The sequence below is a fragment of the Myripristis murdjan genome, chromosome 23 (assembly GCF_902150065.1).
Source record: "Myripristis murdjan chromosome 23, fMyrMur1.1, whole genome shotgun sequence".
NCBI classification, from domain to species: domain Eukaryota; kingdom Metazoa; phylum Chordata; class Actinopteri; order Holocentriformes; family Holocentridae; genus Myripristis; species Myripristis murdjan.
Window position 1 is genome coordinate 25,747,400 of NC_044002.1, and position 19,672 is coordinate 25,767,071.

The window sequence follows — 19,672 nt, forward strand, 5'->3', positions numbered from 1 at the left end:
ATAAATAAATAAACAAATAAAGATAAATAAACCAAATAAAATAATAGATAAATCAATTTTTAAAAATATATAAAATAAATAAATACATGCCTACTCACAAATAAAAGAATCAAATGAGATAAAACAAAATAAAATTAAATAAAATTAAATAAAATAAAAATGCAGCTGTTTGACTGGATGACAGATGAAATGATTATTTTGAACAAATAAGAATTTATCTTGAACACATCTTTGGTGTTTTTCTTTTTCTTTGCTTGTCTTTCACTGAGTAACAGCGCCTCCTGCTGTACAGTCCCTTTGATTGGCCAGGAGACGGTTTCACGGGATTGGACGAGACATGGAGACGCTGTGGACTAAACGAGCCACAACATTATAAAGAGTTTGAGAGCTGAACATGTGGGTCTGACCCTCATCAGTCATGTTGTGCACAGCAGTAATGACGATGTTCCTCTTTATGCATCAGAAAGAAACCGACTCAACCCAGAAAAGAACAGATCAGCAGTCAGGAGTGTTTTGCTCGCAGCCTCTGATCACCAAACTGGGAAGGTGTGACAGCATTTCTGATCAAAGATCCTCTCTGCTCTTCTTCTCGGCTGTCAGGTCAGTGATTTTGCTGATGAGCCAGACAGCGACAGGCCGATCTGTGGAGCCTCAGCCTTCATGCAGGAGTGAAAATGTGGCCAACAGGGGGCGCCGTGGGCGTCACTGTTGGTCCCACCACCCCAAGACCTGCTGATGGTAACTTTTCCCGTCTCTTGTCTGGAGGATCCGCTCTTGGCTCTTCTCGGTTTGACCAGCACAGCCTCAGATGTCTTGTGCTGCGTTGTGATTGGTCTCTGAGGATTCACGACGCCTTCAGGTGCTCAAGTTAAAGTTCAGTCAAAGACAAACAGCTTTGGCGAGGTGGTGGGAACCAGACGAGACGCTTCCTCCTCCTCCTCCTCCTCCTCCTCTGAAGCCTTCAATTACCTCCAGCTCAGAGCCTCCTGTCATCAGGGAGCACAGCGCCTGAGGCCGGCCGGCGGGGGTGAGCCACCGCCGACTTAAAGGTTTATTCCCCCCAAGTCAGCGGACAGCGGCCTGGCCTAGGAGACATCCAGGACGATACTAGTTACATCTTCAAGCAGTAAAATTGAGTGGACTCGCATAGAAACTCCTCTTTTACCCCCGTTCTCCACCAGAGCCGCACACAAGTGTTTTTTTTTTTTTTTCTCCAGCCTCTTCCAGTTCTCCATCTGCAGCCAGACGCTGCTCAGGAGGACAGCCGGGTACACACACACACACACACACACACACACAGTATAATTACATAGGTGTAGAAAGTATTTGTACTAAAATCGGGATGGTGGTGGTGAAGTCAAGTTGTTCCTTCAAGTCCTGCAGACACCACTAGAACCTCCTCAAGAACTTGTGGAATCTTTTTCGGAGCCCTGGAACCCCCTTAAGGTCCTTTGGAACCCCCTTAGAACCCTTTGGCCTTCTTTTAATACACCTGGAACGCCTCTCAAAATTCACTCAAATATCTACAAAGACCCTTCGAACCTCTTCAAGAGTTTCCTCCAAGACCCCCTGCAGTCTCCTGAAGAACCATGTGAACCTCTGCGAGGACAAGGACTCCTGGAACGCCCTCAAAGACCTACGGAACCTCCTCTTCAACCACTTGAGGTTGTTGGACCACCAGAATGTCCTCAAAGATCCCTGAAACCTCCTCAGGAACCCCTAAAATCTCCTCAAAGACCACTACCTCATTAAGTATTCCTGTGCTCTCATCAACCCACAGAACCCCCTAAAGAACCTCCTCAGATACTCCTGGAACACCATCAAGGACCCATGGAGCTTCCTCTTGAGCTGCTGGGAGCCATGGACTGTCTCAAGGACCCCGTGAAACTTCCTCAACAACCCCTGGAACGTGCTCAAGGACCTGCAGAACTTTTTAAAAAATAAAAAATTAAGACCAAGTCAAAATGGCAGCACGTTAACAATATTAATACACATAAGACTTTTTTTTTTTTAACATGGATAGATTATCAACTATGACACAAGTTTTGCGAGTCTCACTTTAGCAGATACTATCCTGTCCTGTGGATTGGTAAACTCCACTCTCAGATTCCAGATTGTGCCAACCCGTCGGCACAGATTCATAATCCGACAGAACAGATTACATTTTTTTCTCTCAGTTGACCACAAGGGGGCCGCGGACTGTCCCAGACTCCAAACAGAGTCCAGATGAGCCGAGTGGACACCGGGCAGCAGGAGAGGGCCATCAGCGGTGCCCTGAGAGCGTCTTAGATCCTGAGCCGGTTCCTCTCTGGTACCAGGCTCCGCTGCAGCTGCTGGGAACATCTGGAGCGGCCCGAGGAAACAGGAAGTGGCTGCTGGGAACATCTGGAGCGGCCCGAGGAAACAGGAAGTGGCTGCTGGGAACATCTGGAGCGGCCCGAGGAAACAGGAAGTGGCTTCAGGTGGTTCAGGAACAGTTTTCCTCGTTAAAGTGGAACAGCTGGCAGCTCAAACGGGAGATGCTCTGCTTCGCCTGATCGTTTGGAAATCACGACTTTGTTTGAGATTATTTTCTTCTCAACAGCGACTTTCTTTCTCTCCTTCCCTCTCTTTGTTCTCTCTCTCTCTGTTCTCTGTTCTGTTGAGTGTTTCTTCATGAAAAGAGAAGAAAACAAGAAGGCAGGCAAAAATGTTCAAATAACAAACCAGAATCTGCAAAAATAAATGATTCGTTCAGGCTCTCTCTATCACACACACACACACACACACACACACACACACACACACACGGCGGTACAGTTAAGCTGTGCAACCTCTCAGAGACTGTAAGGCGCTTTAAAGGAGCCCCGTCATGTTTTGCATGTTGCAGCTCGTTTACCTCCACATCACCGCTCATCACTTTACAGAGCAAACCAAACTCTTTTAAACGTCTAAATGTGATTTTTTTTTTTTTGTTTTCACTCATGAAAATCAAAATGAACATCATGAGACTGAAAAATCAGCCTGAAACTTGTCTGAGCTGATGAATCCACAGCGAGAATGCCTGCTGCAGTTCTGTCAGTGGTCGTTTCAGATAATTAATAATTAAAATAAAAGCCCACATCGATCATTAGAGACCGAGATCACAGGGAATGATCTGATAATCTGTTCAATAGGAAAACATCAGCAGCTAATAACCATGTAATCTGTTAATCTGCTGGTTTCTCTCTGGCTGGATTAAATCTGTTCTTTCCGCTCGTGTTTGTTGTTCAGACGAGATTTTAGAAAAGACGAACGAGGCCGTAATCCAGCGAACCGCCGAGCAAATCAAAAAGCTGCTGGAGGCGTCCGAAGGCTTCCTGTTACAAGAATAAAAGCCCAAACCAGCAGCCGGGTTTCGTTTGTGCAGTCTTATGGACGGCCTGATGGGGGCGCCAGCTCTCGACAACATCACTCAGCCTGGATTATATTTAGATTATATTTGTATTTCCAGCAGATTAGACGCTTCCCAGCAGGTGGCGCCACTTTGCACAGGTCAGACAATGAAAAGTTTTATTCAGATTAAAAGCGTCGTGGCGTGTAAACTCACATCAGATCAGATCAGATCAGTCTCCATGGAAACAGTGAAGCTGGCCAAGCCGCGTTGCGTTCAGGTGCCGTTGGACAGAAAAATCCAACCCGTCATGTGGATCTGGTTTCCTGCTGATCTCAAAAAGTCTGGAAATTATTATTATTATTTATTTTTTTACAGTTTGTTGACAGCAGATCGGTGCTCTGTTCCACTCTGGTGTTCTCTCAGACCCACACAGCAAAAATTAACATCACCAGAAAATAGTCCCCAAAGAAAAACCTGTTATATAAGCTGTGCTCAAATGGCCCAGACCTCTAAACTTAAAAAAAAAAAAAAAAAAAATAAAGTTTCACCTGAACTTTTCAAAATGTAAAAACAAAGAAATCAGGTCAGTATTCAATAACTTAGATGTCCTTGATTTGCTTTGAAAAGACGTGTAAAAAACCAACAGAATGGCCCTTTAAGTCTGAATGGGTCATTGTGTGTGTGTGTGTGTGTGTGTGTGTGTGTGTGTCCTTCTGTGTATGCCTCAATTTTTAGTCTTTTCATGTTTTTCTGCACTTGCCATTGAGGACATTGTATGTGCACGTGTGTGTGTGTGTGTGTGTGTGTGTGTGTGTGTGTGCTTGCCTTCACATGTCCTCTAAGTACTGTTTGTACAGATGATGCTAAGCAGCAGGCAGGTAACACCCGGATGTTTTCACAGGTGGTGAGTGTGTGTGTGTGTGTGTGTGTGTGTGTGTTAGTGTCACACTGTGAGCCTGTATGAAGAGTCCACACTGTTAAAAATGACCGGTTTGAGTCAGAGATTTCTGTTCCTGTATCATTTTGCTGAAAAACTAAATAACTGCTCATTCACACAGTTTGGTTTTGATTAATTTTAATAATAATAATCTTTATTTCTACACTTTTAAAAACCGAGTTTCCAAAGTGACTTGACAGACACCGTAAAGCACAATAACAACAGAAAGAGAAAAACAACATGAAGGTAAAATCAAGATTAAAGGACAGGAAAGGATTTAGGGGAAAAAAAACAGGAAAAAGAAAATAGGAAATAGGAAAAAGGAAAGGAAAGATTAAAGATTAAAACAGGAAAACAAAAGACACAAAGCAGCAAAGACACTTCAGAAGCATGTGATAAAGGCGGTAAACAACATAAATGACAGTAGTTTATATATGTACATGTGCACAAAATAAGATTAAAAAACATTAAATAAGTAAATAAAGAAAGTGATTCCTCAAGAAGAAAAGCAACATTTTAGCAATTATCAGCAATTATTTACAGATTTTTCCTTTTTTTCCTTGTGAAAACCACATAATACAGAAGAAGAAAACACATGACTGAAGATATATTAGTCAGATATTCACACACACACACACACACACACACACACACACACACACACACAGGTTGAGGTCAGCTCTGTTCACCAATCAGATGGAAAATCAGGGCCTCTGACTTGACAAAGTCCTGCAGGGTGTCAGGCTCCTCAGGGGGTCTCACTCTCACTCACTCACACACACACACACACACACACACACACACACACACACACACACACACACACACACACTGCGATACCAGCTGACCAGGGGACAACTGGGGATTTACTCTCATCTGGAAAAATGAGAGTTTTAAACACACACACACACACACACACACACACACACACACACCTGGGCTGTGTGTATGACGGTGTATTAGGGTCATTGGGAGGTCAGGGGGTCAGGGGTAATATTCAGAGAAAAAAAAGTCAGAATTTCAGAGATTTAAGCCAATTTATGAGAGAAAACTCACACATTTATTTTTTTAAAAAAATTCAATAGTTTTCAAGTTTTTTTCTCATAAATTCTTGATATTTTTCTTGTAACTTGACCGTTTTAATAATATTTTAATATCCAAGTTTCTGTCTTGTAAATTTACAAATTTAATCTTGGAAATTCAGAGTTCTTTCAGAATATTCAGCCCCCTCCCTCTACTAAGTCATTTTTTCCCTCCTCATGTTGGCCCTAATACGTTATCATGTGTTTTAGTTTGTTCATCATCTGTGAAATTCTGAATTTTTTCTTGCAAATCTGTGACTTTATAATCTCTGAATTTTATCGTTTTTTTTTTTCTCATTAATTTGTGAGTTTTTTTTCTTGTAAATTTACGACTTCAATCCTGGAAATTAAGACTTTTTTTTCTATATTATCTAATATTATCCCCCCTCCCCTGGCTGTGTGTTTTTTCCTGCGGTGGCACGAACGCACCGCTGTGATGTCCAATAAAAAATTCAGAGTTGAATGTTATTGTTCAAAATGGAAAAAAATGTACGGTCTCCTTTAGAAAAAGCATTTAAATATTATAAACGGCCTTTGTTTTATGTTGCACTTGTTAGCTGACTCTCTCTCTCTCTCTCTCTCTCTCTCTCTCTCTCTCTCTCTCTCTCTCTCTCCCTCTCTCTCTCCCAGCTGCTGTGCTCCTCGGTCCAGGCGGCGCTCTTCGAGGAGGAGGAGCGCGGCCGGACGCTGCAGGAGCGTCTGGCGGCGGCCGAGCGGAGGAACCGGCAGCTGAAGGAGCGCGTCCGCAAGGCGAAGCGCTCGCTGCGGAGCGCCCGCCGAGCGACGCGCCGCGCCCAGCAGGAGGCGCAGCAGCTGCAGGAGAGGCTGCGGGCGGCCGAGCGGCGGGCGGGGCATCACCTCAACGCCATACTGCAGGAGGAGCCGCCGCCCCCGCCGCCGCCGGCTCGCTACGGCGGCTCGGCACTTTGAACACACCTGGACTGGAAGAGGAGGGGCTGCTGGGCGGCCTCTCACACATCAGCTCCCACTTCAAATCCTAATCTGCATCTTTATGGCTCTCACTCCTCATACACAATCAGTGAGACGGTAATCCATCTTATATTTAGCTCATAATCTCTGCTGTCTGCTGTTTTGGAATCAACAGAAGCGCCACCTACAGGAACTCCTTCGACAAGCCCCGCCCACACGGTTTGATTGACTGTTCGGCAACAAAACACGGAGACTGATTTCAAACAGGATTGTGCAGATTACACCTTTAAATACTGAGAAAACACTTAAATAAGGTGCATTTTTTTTTTATTTGCGTCATGTAAGTTTTGCCATCATAGAAATCCGACATCATAACAGAAAATTTAGCTTCCTCCAATCAGCTGTGTGGTCTGCATGCGGATGTGATTACTCAAATAAGGACCAAAAAAAAACTACAGAAGAACAAACTTTTAATTCTGCTGATAGTAAACTGTATGTTCTGTGTGTCTCTGACAAAAGAACCAAACAGAAAACACCTCAGAGAGAATTAAACTCTAATTTCCTTGATTATTCCTGTTCCTGGAGCGATAATCTGGCTGTAATCTGCTGTTGAGGAAATTAAAATGTCGAGTGATCACCAGAAACATGGTACAGAATTAATATGTGAATGTAAGAGAGTGTGTTTGCTGTATGTGAGTCAGAGAGAGAGAGAGTTTAAAATTACAGTAATCTGTGTAAAATGCTGCGTTTAAGTCACTATCAGATTTGCTGTAAATACCAGCCGCTCACTGGGTGGAAACATCGTCTCATGACGGTGGCTGCAGGTCTGACGGGATTATTATTTTCTGAGAGTCGATTTGGAGAGAAATACTCAGAGAGAAAAAATCACAAGATCAAGATTTAACTTTCTAAATTTACAGGAAAAAAATTGTGAGTTTTTTTTCTCATAAATTTACCACTTTAATTTCAGAGAATATTCAAGTTTTTTCTCATAAATTAATGACTTTAATCTCATAAATTTTGAGGTTTTTTTCCTCGGAATATTACACACACACACACACGCCTGTTTTGTGTGTATGACGGCGTATTAGGGCCGTTGGGGGGTGGGGGGTGATATTCTGAGAAAAAAAACTCTATGAGAATTTATGAGAAAAAATAGTTTTCTTATAGTGAGTTAGTTATATTCTCATTTTTTTTTTTGTAAATTTACAACTTAAATTTCTGAATTTCTGATTTTTTTCTCACAAATTTGTTGCTTTTTAATCTCAGAATCTCAGAATTTTTTTTCTCATAAATTCCTGATTTTTTTCTTGTAAATTTACCGTGATATTCTCAGAGAATATCAAAGTTTTTTTTTTCTTGTAAATCTACAAATTTCATGGATTTAATTTCAGAATATTCAGCCCCTCCCCCGGCTCCGTGACTTTTTTCCTCCTCACATTGGCCCTAATACGCCGTCGTAGGGTGCGTTTTAGTAGCTTTTTTTTCTTCCTCACAAATTTGTGACTTTATAATCTCTGAATTTTCTAGTTTTTTCTCATTAATTTGTGAGTTTTTTCTTGCAAATTTACAACTTTAATGTTGGAAATTCATTTTGTTTCTCCTCTGAATATCAGCGCCCTCTCCTGGCTCCATCATGTCTTTTCTCGCCGCCGAGGCCCTGAAACGCCGCCGTAGCGATCGGACTCTCGTTTAAAATGAAACTCCCGTGGGCGGGCGGCGCTCGCCGGTCATGAAAAGTGAAGGAGGTTTTGTGAGATTTTGATTCAGTCACACAGATCCATGTTCAGGATGAAATATGTTCATATGATTGTATTTTCTGCATATAAACTTCAGCTGGATGAACGTCGGCGTCAATGTGAAGGTTTGATTTTGAAATCCGATCTGGAGGCGTTTCCTCCCACAGAGTCACTGATGCAGCTGACTTTAAACAGATTGTAGAGACAGAAGAAATCCAATAATGTCACTTTAACGAGCTGAATCATATTACAGATGACATCATTTATTATTATTTTTTAATATAATTTACATTTTAATGAGAGAGAGAGGAGGAACAGGGTTTCTCTCTGTGTCTGTCTCATTTCACCGTTTGACCTCACTTGACCTCAACAGTTGACATCTGGATACCCAGACACACACACACACATGTACATGCACACACACATGCACACACACACACACACACACACACACAGTGAGATAAAGAGAGAGAGAGCGATGGTGGTTCGGTTAAGCTTTACAACTTCATGGAGATTGCAAAGACAGATAGTGACGTGTGTGTGTGTGTGTGTGCGTGTGCGTGTGCGTGTGTGTGTGTGTGTGTCTGGTCCATCAGGTGGATGGAATGTGTTTCGGAGCAGCAGGACGTCCCTGAACCTCCTGAAAACAAAAAGTCCCGGAGGGAAGCGAGTGAAGCGTCACATCACGAGGCCGAGCCGGAAAATAAAAACACGACAAATCACGACAAAGAGAGAGAGAGAGAGAGAGGGAGAGGGAGAGAGAGAGAGAGAGAGAGAGAGAGAGGGAGGTGATGAAAAGGACAGGAAGTGATAAACTCTGCTAATGAAGGTGTTTATCCTCCCTGTAATTAGCGGTATTAATTAACCTCCAGGCAGTTAGCACAGCTCGGCAGGAACACACACACACACACACACACACACTAACAGCTGAGAGCATTAAAGGGACAATGATGCAAAAAAATCACACGCTCGCCCTTCTGGCTTATTTTCTCACAGCAAACACAGACGAGACGCTTCAGGCCCTGAGAAACGACACGAAACGCATTTTATTATATTTTTACATCAAAGTTTCATCCAGGAAGTGAAGGAAATATTCCAGCAGATTTTCTGTCACTGAGGCCGCCCCCTCTCGTTCTGTGGCTCGCCGTGTCGTCCTCAGCGTGTGATTTTGTTGGGTTACCTACAGACACACACACACACAGGTCTTCTGTGTTTTAACACCTGTGTGAGGTAATAATCTGATGTTAATCTGATTAAATCCACACGCTGATGACTGGCCGGCTCAGTAATCCAGGCTCCAAATCAGATTTTAGATTAGATTAGATTAGATTAGATTCAGTGAAAAGATGGCTGACATGCACACACAGCACAAGCAGCAAGAATGAAGTGAAAGAACAAGAATTTAATTGATTTGTAGTTTAATAAATAATTCATTAATCTGCTTATTTTAAATGCTGCTTGTAGATTACCAGCATGAAACGACCTCACATGACCCTCGTTAAACAGTGACATCATCATCCTGCACTGGTGGCTGTAAATTAAAATTTGAACCAATAAAACCTTCACAAATCTCTCTCATCCACCTGTTCCCTTCAAAATAAAAGCATGTTTCTCTCCCAAACTGAGATCCTGTTTCTTTGCTCTTGTCAGTGTGAATCCTCACCTGCACCGTGTCCTGCCCAGACTTCCTGTTTCAGCAGGAAATACATCAAATTAACAAAGTAAGAGTCTGTTTCATGGGATCTTTAATTGTATAGTAAAACTACTCATTTGTATTTATTCTAGATTCATTTTGTTTCTATGTTCGATTCTGAATTATATAGCTAATTTCATGCTTGATTGTCTAATTTTCTTAAATAGATAATTCCAACTGCTTGAACTTTATTTTCCACAAGCGACGTGAGCCACAGTGAATTTTTAATTTCTGCATCTCGTCACATTTTGAATTGGGGATTTGAGTTTGGCTCCAGTTAATTTTTGATTAACTTTTCAACATTTTACACGGGGGCCAACAGAAATATTTGATAAATGACGTAGACACACAGGTGGGGCCCAACCCAGTTTTTGTTTCAGCTCTACTCTCTCACACCTGGTCCGTTTCAGGGCTTCATGCTGATTGGCTGAAACAGACCTTCACTGGATCAGGTGTGCAGGAGGAGAGCTGGAACCAAAACCTGCAGGAGCGGGGACTGGGTCAAACAAACCACAAGAGGAACCAGTTCATTACTTTTAGACTGCAAATGACCCGAGTCAGTTTAAAGAATCAGTCTCTCCAACAGGAATTTAAAATATAATGAGGAACAGAGAGGATAATTGGAATTGCCAGGATGAAAATATACCAATGAAAAGTCACAAAAAAATTAAAGGAATACTCCAACAACTCCTCACATGACTCTTTTTTTGTGATTTTGTAATTCTAAGCTGTGTATTTCAAATCCTCATGATGTGACTCAGACAGCTTCAGAGCTGCTGTGAGGTTTATTTATTCACTTTGACAGAGCCAGGCTAACGACTCCCATAGACTTCAAGTCTTTATGCTAAGCTAACATGAAATGCTACTCATAGGAACTGAACCGCTGGTCGTCCAGAGATGGAAATGGTGTCCAACATCTGGTCCCAGTCTGGGGAAAAGGTGGATTTCACCCAAAACGTTGCAGAGTATTCCTCTAATTGTATGAGCATGCACAAACACACACACACACACACACACACACACACACACCAAATGAAGAGCCAGGAGAGGAGCGACGTCACGATCATTCAGGATTTATTCCAGGAGAAAAGATCAACGAAACACAATCAGTCGCTCTGGCCTCTGTCGTCATGGTAACTCTGATATGTGCACATGATTGTCGAAGGCATCGGATATACAAGCCCCATTAACAGAAAGTTGTAATCATCATCATCATCATCATCATCATCATCGTCATCATCGTCATCACAGCACAGTACGAGCGGCAGGCAGCGCCGGCTCGGAGACATGAGGGTGTCGTCAACGTGACACCGGTGCACAAGATGGCAGTTTGTCGTGGTCACATGCAGAGAGTAAATACAGCCGGCCAATCAGGCGGCTCTGGACAAGGAGGACACGCCCACAGGGACACGCCCACGAGGACACGCCCACCGAGCAGCAGATTGGAGGTTTTCCTGTGCAAACGTTTCTCGGCGGTGGAAGGATTCACCTCCGAGCCAGGTTTGTGTTATTATCATTATTACTGATTTTTGTTGATAATGCTGTGGTGAAACCCCATTGGTCAATCAACTGGTGCCCGACAGTAATGCTCAAATATTATTCTCTACTTGTCTAATTCAAATAATACCACGTTCATGTCATTTGGTATTTACTGTAAATTCCATCTTCCAGCTGGTTCACAGCAGCCAAATCAACATCCGACACATAACCAGAGATTTCATATTTTACTGAAAGTCAGCACGAAGTCGGAGGTAAATAACGTACCTGGAAAAGGATCAATTCAATTAAATACAAATTTAACACTCGTTTTACCATGCAAACCAACTCTGTCTGTCATTAAACCAAACAGATGTTGTTACATTAAAAGTTTAAGTTATTTTTTTGATATATACCTGAAACCCAAAGAAAAAACTACCAAATATTTTTAAACTGATCATTCTTGCTTATTTAGGTTAGCTAATGAGAGTGCACACTAGCCATACAGCTAGCCAGCTAACTACTAACTAGCTAGCTGCTGGCCTTCCAACATGATGAATGTCATAATTATGAATGAATGTGTATTTAATCTGTAGATCTGAATTCATTTGCCTAATTTGTCTTATTCAGATCAGTCAGATGATGATCTTGGCCGCGCGCTCGGCTAATTTTGGACAAAAACAGCCGGGCTACTTTCCAGGGAAGCAAACTGGCATCACTGGTCTGAAACCAGTTGGCTAACATTATGAAAATTGCATATATGTGTTTTTATGTAACGTATATGACGTTATGAACTTGTATATGGAACTTATATAACAAAACAGTTGAGTCAAAATAAGTTCTAGGTTAGCCAGTTAGCCTAGCTGACCTTAAAGTTCAAACTAGCCATACTAGCCAGTTGCTAGGTATGCTAGTTAGCCAGTCTCATGAATGCCATTGTCATATAAATGAACCAAGTAAATAATGATATTTACATTTTACATTATATTTTCATGTTTAATTCCATCTGCATGTTTTTTTTTCCGTTAGCTATGCATGTTTCAATCTGGAAAACTGTGACTGTTTGTCTCCAGTAAAACCAGTTTGATTATTTCTGCATCCAGTTACTGTCGAGCTAAAACCTTCGATCTGCCCCGGCTCGTCGAGGCCACGTGGGCGCCCCCTCCTCCGTGGGTCTTTACATAACAGCGATACAAACATCATACACGGGCATATAGGATTATGCAAACACTCGCGGTGAGGTTGGATTTTTTTTTTAAGCACTTTTTGCCGACATGCTCGTATTTTCATGTTTTTGTGACGATGCACTTTGAGCGACAGGAGCGCCTCCTCGGCCTCCGGGACGGCGTGTGATCTCCAGTCGGTCACAGCTTTGGGTTTCCCCCCCGCAGGATGGCGAACAGAAGCCTGAGTTTGGTGAACAACGCCGTCACCTGTGAGTCGGAGCGGTGGTGGAAACACTGATGGCACTGGACTGAGCAGCGCCGCATGAAAGCAAACTGCACCGGGGAGTAAAGGGGGATTTCAGCTTAAACATTAAACATTCCATAGAGAATACAATCAACTCCCCTGACACACACTCACACTCGCGCACACACACTCTCACACGCACACACACATGCTTCAACAGCACAACATTCGTAAATATTATCTTGAAAACGATCATTCATATTCACAATCTATTTACAAGTAGCATCTTCGTCATTGGAAAGAGTCATTCAGAAAACAATAAAAGTTTTTTCTTTTCTTTCTTTTTCTTTTTCTTTTTTTTTTTTTTGTTGTTGTTTAAACTTTATCGAACCTTCAGTAAAAAGAAGAACGAGAGCAAAAGCCGCAGAGGAGCCTGAACCTGAACCGTCTTCTCTCCCTGCCAATCTGCCCGGCGACAGACGCTGCGCCTGCACCCGCGGTAACCAATCAAAAGCGTTTTTACAGCGTTTGGTGGACGATTCATCAGCTGTGTGAGAATCGAAGAGCCTGGTCACCCGTTCAAAAAATGTAGCTCATATAATAATAACACAACAACAATAATAATAATAATAATAATAATAATAATAATAAAAATGTGACACTGAAAATCCCATTGGTGCAGTTGAGCCCTTCCCATAATCCTTTGCTTGACCAGTCGCTTGCACTGTTTATCAACTTTATCATAAAAGTGCCAAAAAATGCAAAAATGAGGACTGTACAGACTCAACTGACACTACATATACAATACTGGTTTATTTTTACCGCGCTAATTCCACATGTCTGTTGAGTCTAAACGGTCCTCATGTAAATCGTCAATTTTAATTATTGCCGTTTAAATGTTATTTTAATCGGATATTTCTGTTGATTGAGATTCAAAATTGAGCTACTTGAAGTCACAACACAATGAAAATGACTTCAGCTTGTTAACTAATTTTCCATGCCGTTATCTGCCGTTTTATGATTAAGTGCCAAAGAATTTTCTAAATTTAGATTTTTTTTAAAAATTCTTTGGCTATGTCAAAATTACTTCCTTGGAAATGGCGTAGCTTTCCCTGTGATGTTATGAGAGCTTAAAGTTCAACCAATAAAAACAAAACATCTTCAGACCCTCCCCCCTTTTACTGATTTCCCATTGGCTGACACTTTTGAGCGACACCTCTCTGTGTTAAGCCCCGCCCCTAACAATCCTATTTCAACAGGAAATAGGCCGATATCAAAATAAAGGAGCGAGAGGTTCTAAAAATGCCATTTTAATTGTGATTTTAACCTGATAATTCCTCTAACATGTTCACCTGCATGATATTACTGAGTGTTGATTCTGAGTTGACGGTTGGACGGTGAAGTCGAGGAAATCAAAGCAACCAAAAGAACACTGAGGTCTTTTATTTAAATTTAAAGACCCCATGAAATGGACTCTTATTGTCTTGATTTTATGTATTTCCTGTTGAAACAGGAAGTTTAGGCGGGACATGGAGCAGGTGAGCATCATTCACAAGAGCAAACCAGCAGGATCTCAGTTTGGGAGAGAAATACACTTTTATTTTGAAGGACGGCATATTAAGGCCAACGTAGGGCGAAAAAAAATTGCAAAACCAGGAGAGGGGGGATAACATTAAAAAAAAAATCATAATATTTGAGATTAAAGTGGTAAATTTACAAGAAAAATAATAATAATAACATTCTCTAAGATTATAAAGTCATAAATATGCGAGAAAAAACTATTTTGGAATTAAAGTCTTAAATTTATGAGAAGAAAACGTGCAAATTTGAAATTGCAATCCAAGAGTTTTTTTCTAATAAATTTGTGAGGTTTTTTATCGTAAATTTACAACTTTAATCTGGGAAATTCTGAGCTTTTTTCTCAGAATATTATCACAACTATTTTCCCTACAATGGCCCTAATATGCTGTTGTATGAGCGAGAGAGGATTTTTAAAGATTTATGAAGGTTTTATTGGTTGAAATTTTAATTTCCAGCCACTAGAGCAGGATGATGTCGCTGTTAGTTAGATAGATAGATAGATAGATAGATAGATACTTTATTATTCCCAAGGGTAAGGCTATTTGACAGGAAGTCGAGGTCGTTTCATGGAGATTTTCAGTTTTTTTATCTCTAAGTCTGATGCAAGCAAGGCATTGTGGGAAGGTTAACACTTCTGTAGGTGCTCAGGATCCTGCACAGAGCTCCGCTGTGTTTGTCCTGCAAGTTCAAACACTCTTAACTCCAGTTTGGATTTTTAAAATTTATTTATTTATTCATTCTTAAATTGTTTTTTTTTTTTTTTTTACTGCCGCTCACTGCTGACGTTGTCTCCCTGTTTCCTGACCCAAGGCCTAACCACTGACAGTGCACTGAGAACTGTTTTTTTTAAAATGCATAGCTATCAATGGGTATGTATACATGCACACAATATTGTGGTTACAGTGGATACTCAGATTAAAGTGGTAGTTTAATTTAAAAAAAAGCCCTTAACATGGTTCAAAGAATCAGAAGTACCATGGATTATCGGATGAAGAGAGTCAGAATATATTCATGCACGGCTGCTTTTCATGTCATCATTGATGAAATGAGCCCATTAATTAAGAAAAATAAATGTAAAAACTGTGTAGTTATGGTGTTTACATGCTCAAATGAATGAAAAGATTGAGCAAAAATCACGTTCAGGGTTCTGGACGACTTTTCATGACATCGTGACTCCAAAATGACAGAGCTGGAAGTGTCGGCTTACACGCCAAAAATGCAGCATGCACCTGCGTGACCTCTGCAGCGTGACCTCTGCAGTGCGAGGTGGACGTGTTCAAACTGAGCGGAGAAAAGTCACAGCAACACTGATCTCAGCTCCGTTTCAACAATTTGAGGAGAATTCCCAGACAAAAAAAGAAATGACATGATGTTCACAAACAGTTGCGGGGAAGTCAGCTCACCTGGGACGAGTTGTGTTTACTGGCTGTTTAACTCTAAGTGTGGCAGGCTGACATCTTTACTGGCTTGGCCAAGCACCAGGGTCAGAAATTAACAAGGGCCTGGGGTGAAAATGTCATTTAAAGTCCATAAATAGCTTGTGAATTTTAAAACGAGGCAGCAAAAGAAAAAAAAATAAATGCCATCAGTAATTAGAAGTAGCATTCTTGGATTTCGCCAGGTCCAAATGTTTTTACAATTCTGCACATTTTCCAGCTCGTTTTGGTGGAGAAAATGGAGCGACTGCAATAAGAAAGCAATTAAACAGGCCTGAAGCAGCAGGAACCTTCTCGCATCATTACCCTCTTTATATGACGGCATACTACCATTTACATGACAGCAAATCCTCAAAACAAATATTTAAATGATTTCATGATTTCAAATAAAACAAATCAATAAAACCGCCTGTAGAAAGAAAGAAAGTACAAAGTTAACTTCTCACCCTGGCACACAAAGCTCAGATGAATGAGCGGCGTGGCAGATTTGGACGCTCCTCACCTCGCCTCGCCTCGCTTGTAAAACTAATCCCGTCCCAACAGGGATTCAGGCATGCCTGGAGAGTTTCCTTAATAAGGTTTTTATTGAGAGTGTCTAGGTGCATGTAAATACCCACTGTGGGAAACCCAGCAAGCTTCTCTTAATTGTGGAAAAGCAGATTTTGTGCACAGGAGGATTCTGCAGGACAGGGATCATGTGAACCTTTAAACAGTTCCTGGGTGTTTTTTTTTTTCAAAAGTCAGAGGTCAAATCATGCGTGTTTGGATTTCATTCCAGCAAAAACAAAACATAACTTCTATTAATCAACATACATAAGCAGTCAAGCATTCAGCAGGTCGATACTGACTGAAGTCGTACAGTTAACGTTGGCGAGTCGACTTGCACTTCTTACGTATGTTTTTCTGTTTTGTTTTGTTTTCCCTGCAGCTTATATCGGATGCAAGAACAAATACTGACAGAGTCGACATTTGCGACCCCTCGTTGTGTTTTTTTTTAGGTGACGTGAGGCTGCGTTTAAAACACACGAGACAATTTACTGAATTCACACGGTGGCCATTATGCTCTTAGGTCACACTCAGGGTGGGACTTTTTCAATTTCTGAAGGCAAATATCAGCTAACATCAATCAATCAATCTTTATTTATATAGTGTCAAATCACAACAAAGGTTATCTCATGACGCTTTACGGGTAGAGCAGGTAAAGACCACACTCTACAGATTACAGCAGAAAAAACAAACAAAGAAACCCAACAGATTCCCTCCTGAGCATGCTCTTGGCGAAAGTGGCAAGATGAAACTCCCCTTCATTCATCACATTCCCAGGACATTCCCAAAACGTTCCCAAAGCACTCCAATAACCCGATCAAGTCATATTTTTTGGGGGGGTTCATTGTGTAACGCTCCCCGGTGGTTCCCTGTTGGGAGAATTTTGGGTGACCCTCCAACAACGCCCTGGAACGTCCGCTTTACGTCAGAAGAACTTTCCGTTTTTACACCCAGGAACGTTACACAGGAACTTTCAATGAACGTTCCTAGAACCAACAGCCTATGTGGTCCTCTGTTAACCATTGTTAAGCTAGGGCAACAGCTAAGTTTAGCGCTGAACCGTTTGAAACACCTTTTTGTAGGTTTACTAAAAGTACGAGTCGAATGCACTAGATGCAACACAGCTAAGCTAAAAGTTAATGCAGCATCCAGCACCTTGTACTCGCAGCTTTACAGAATTTGATGAAGAGCATAACGGCCGCTGACTGAATATGACGAATACACCAAGTTCACGGAAGTCAAAAGCCAATTTAATATGCATTCCTGTGATTTTTACTTTTCCCTATCTGAGCGAGCTGTTGTGCCAAACAGATGAACACCAATAAATACTTGCAGATGCCATTCTTATGAGATCTGAATGGATTAGAGGAAGGAAACGGGAAGAAACAATAAAAATAAGTGGCCATGGACCAGGAGGAGCTCAAATGAGTTTCGTTAGCAGTTGGAGTTCAGCCCTTAGATTTGAGTTCAGCCCGTTCTTGAACAGCGTGTCTCTTTGTAGCTTCCTATCGGACTAATATAATTCTGCGATCGTCAACCAAATTTTTCTACGTACCGCCTACGCCCCCAGTCTTTGGCTACAAATCACAATAAAGGGATCGGCAGGTTTGCATCTAGCTCGACAGTCTGATATGTGTGAGTGAGCACCGTGTACTACGAACCCGCTGGGTGCCACCTCGAAACAAAATCTACAACCTGAACCCGAACCCACCGGAACACCGAGCCGCTCCGGACAGCGAGGAACGGCTCGGCGTCAGAAGCGTCTCCAAATACGAACAAAAACACGAGGCGGTTCTGGAGCCCTGGTCCGACGTTACCAGTGATGCCCCCCCCCAAACGCCTGAAACTGAAACGTCTACAGCAAAGTGAAGAAACCAGGAAAGCGTTTTTTTTTTTTTTTTTTCTTCACCAGCACGCGGCGCAGCTGCAGTTTTCCCTGAGCGCTTCTGGACTGGGCTGCAGCTCGGCGATGCGGCGGCGGCGATGGCTCACGAGGTGAAGGTCATGGCTTCAGTAAGAGAGGGGGAAGGAAGCGCGGCAGGCAGGCGACAGCTTCTCCACACGGGACGAGCGCCGCGAGGAAAACCACCGCAGCGGGCGGTTCAACGATCAGAGCGACAGTTTTTCCGACAGGCACGCTCCACCTTTCTCTAAAAACTGCGATGCGCCACTGCTCCAAATGGTCTTGTATCTCTGGATTGGAGAGAGTTTTTCAGTTCATACCTCCGTCCTTTAACCTACCCTACACCTGCTGCATGCTTCGTAGTAACCTGTAAGTCTGTCCCTTAAAGGGTGATTGTTATAAAAGTCTTATAAAGTAAGAAAATAATAAAATGCATCGGGATGTTTCAGATAACACGTGCAATGCTCTGACTCCCGCTCTGGCAATTTTTTTTTTTTTTTGAAAACAGTTTACAATCTATATACTCTCTTGTGTGATAAAACCAGGAGTCTAACCGGTGTCTGAACGCATCTGAACTTCCCTGTGCAAAATAGATAATAAAGCGCTTTCTCGCGTGACCACATCTCAAACAGTCGTATGGTTCTTTTAAAGCACTTCTTAAAGCACAAACAAACAAACAAAGCTCCGTAAGGACACGTAAAAAGGTATTAAAGGTGCAATTAAAGGTGCCGTGTGTAGCGTTTTGACGTAATAACGATGAGGCTTTCGTTAATTAAATTACAGAAAGCAAACAGGACCTTCCAGTTAAATGTGCTCGACTGCTTTACGGTACAAAACAGGAAGAGGGCGCTGTTCTTCCAGGGGAAATGGAGCTAAAGCTTTCGGAAGGAGGGAGAGGCCACTGGAAAAAGTGTGGTTATCCCCTTCCGGGAGGGGGAGGAGGGACAGGAAGGAAAGGGGCTGATGGGAAATGTAGTCTTAATGTGGAGAAAGCACGAGTACTAATAATACTGCTGGGAAATAAAGGCTGACTAACTTTACATTAAATATAACGAGGTATCACAAATAATTTGACAAAATGTTTGTATTTTTTTAAAAGCTACACACTGCACCTTTAAAATTATAATAGTAACAAGAACAAATAAAACAATCCAGTTTCCAGCTGTCAAGAAAAAGTGGGGAGTAAAGCTAAATAAAGCAGCGCAGGAAAGACCAGATTCAAGAAGGAAGTTGATGTCGATTGACATTGAATAACAGCGATGACACCGCCTGCCCCGCCCCGCCCCGCCCCGCCCCGCCGTTCACCGCCAAACGATATGTTGCTCACGCTCACGGCGCTCAACATCGTTCAATGGCGACCAATCACAGCTGGCCTTAAAGCGTCCTCGGGAAAGTCAGTGGCCGTGCTGCGGCGGCTGCGGGGGCCAACATGGCGTCCCGGCGGGCGGACGGGCGGCGGGCGGACAGTATGGCGTCGTGTGGCTTGACTCGGTGGGTTTGGGGTGTGGGTGGGTGTGTAGTCCTCTGCTCCCGCTCGGCAGGGCGGGGAGCCGGCTGGGTGGCGTCCAAGAGGAAGTGCGGCGA

General features: G+C 42.4%; 1 protein-coding gene across 1 annotated transcript in view; it reads left to right on the forward strand.

The window, feature by feature from the left end:
• The window catches only part of ccdc3a (coiled-coil domain containing 3a), a 13,956-nt gene extending 7,637 nt beyond the window's left edge, over window positions 1-6,319 (forward strand). Inside the window, exon 3 of the mRNA XM_030046189.1 lies at window positions 6,005-6,319. Within this exon, the coding sequence (XP_029902049.1) occupies window positions 6,005-6,304 (300 nt within the window). The 3' untranslated portion in view covers window positions 6,305-6,319. The remainder of the gene's footprint in view (window positions 1-6,004) is intronic.
• The last annotated feature ends 13,353 nt before the right edge of the window (window positions 6,320-19,672 follow it).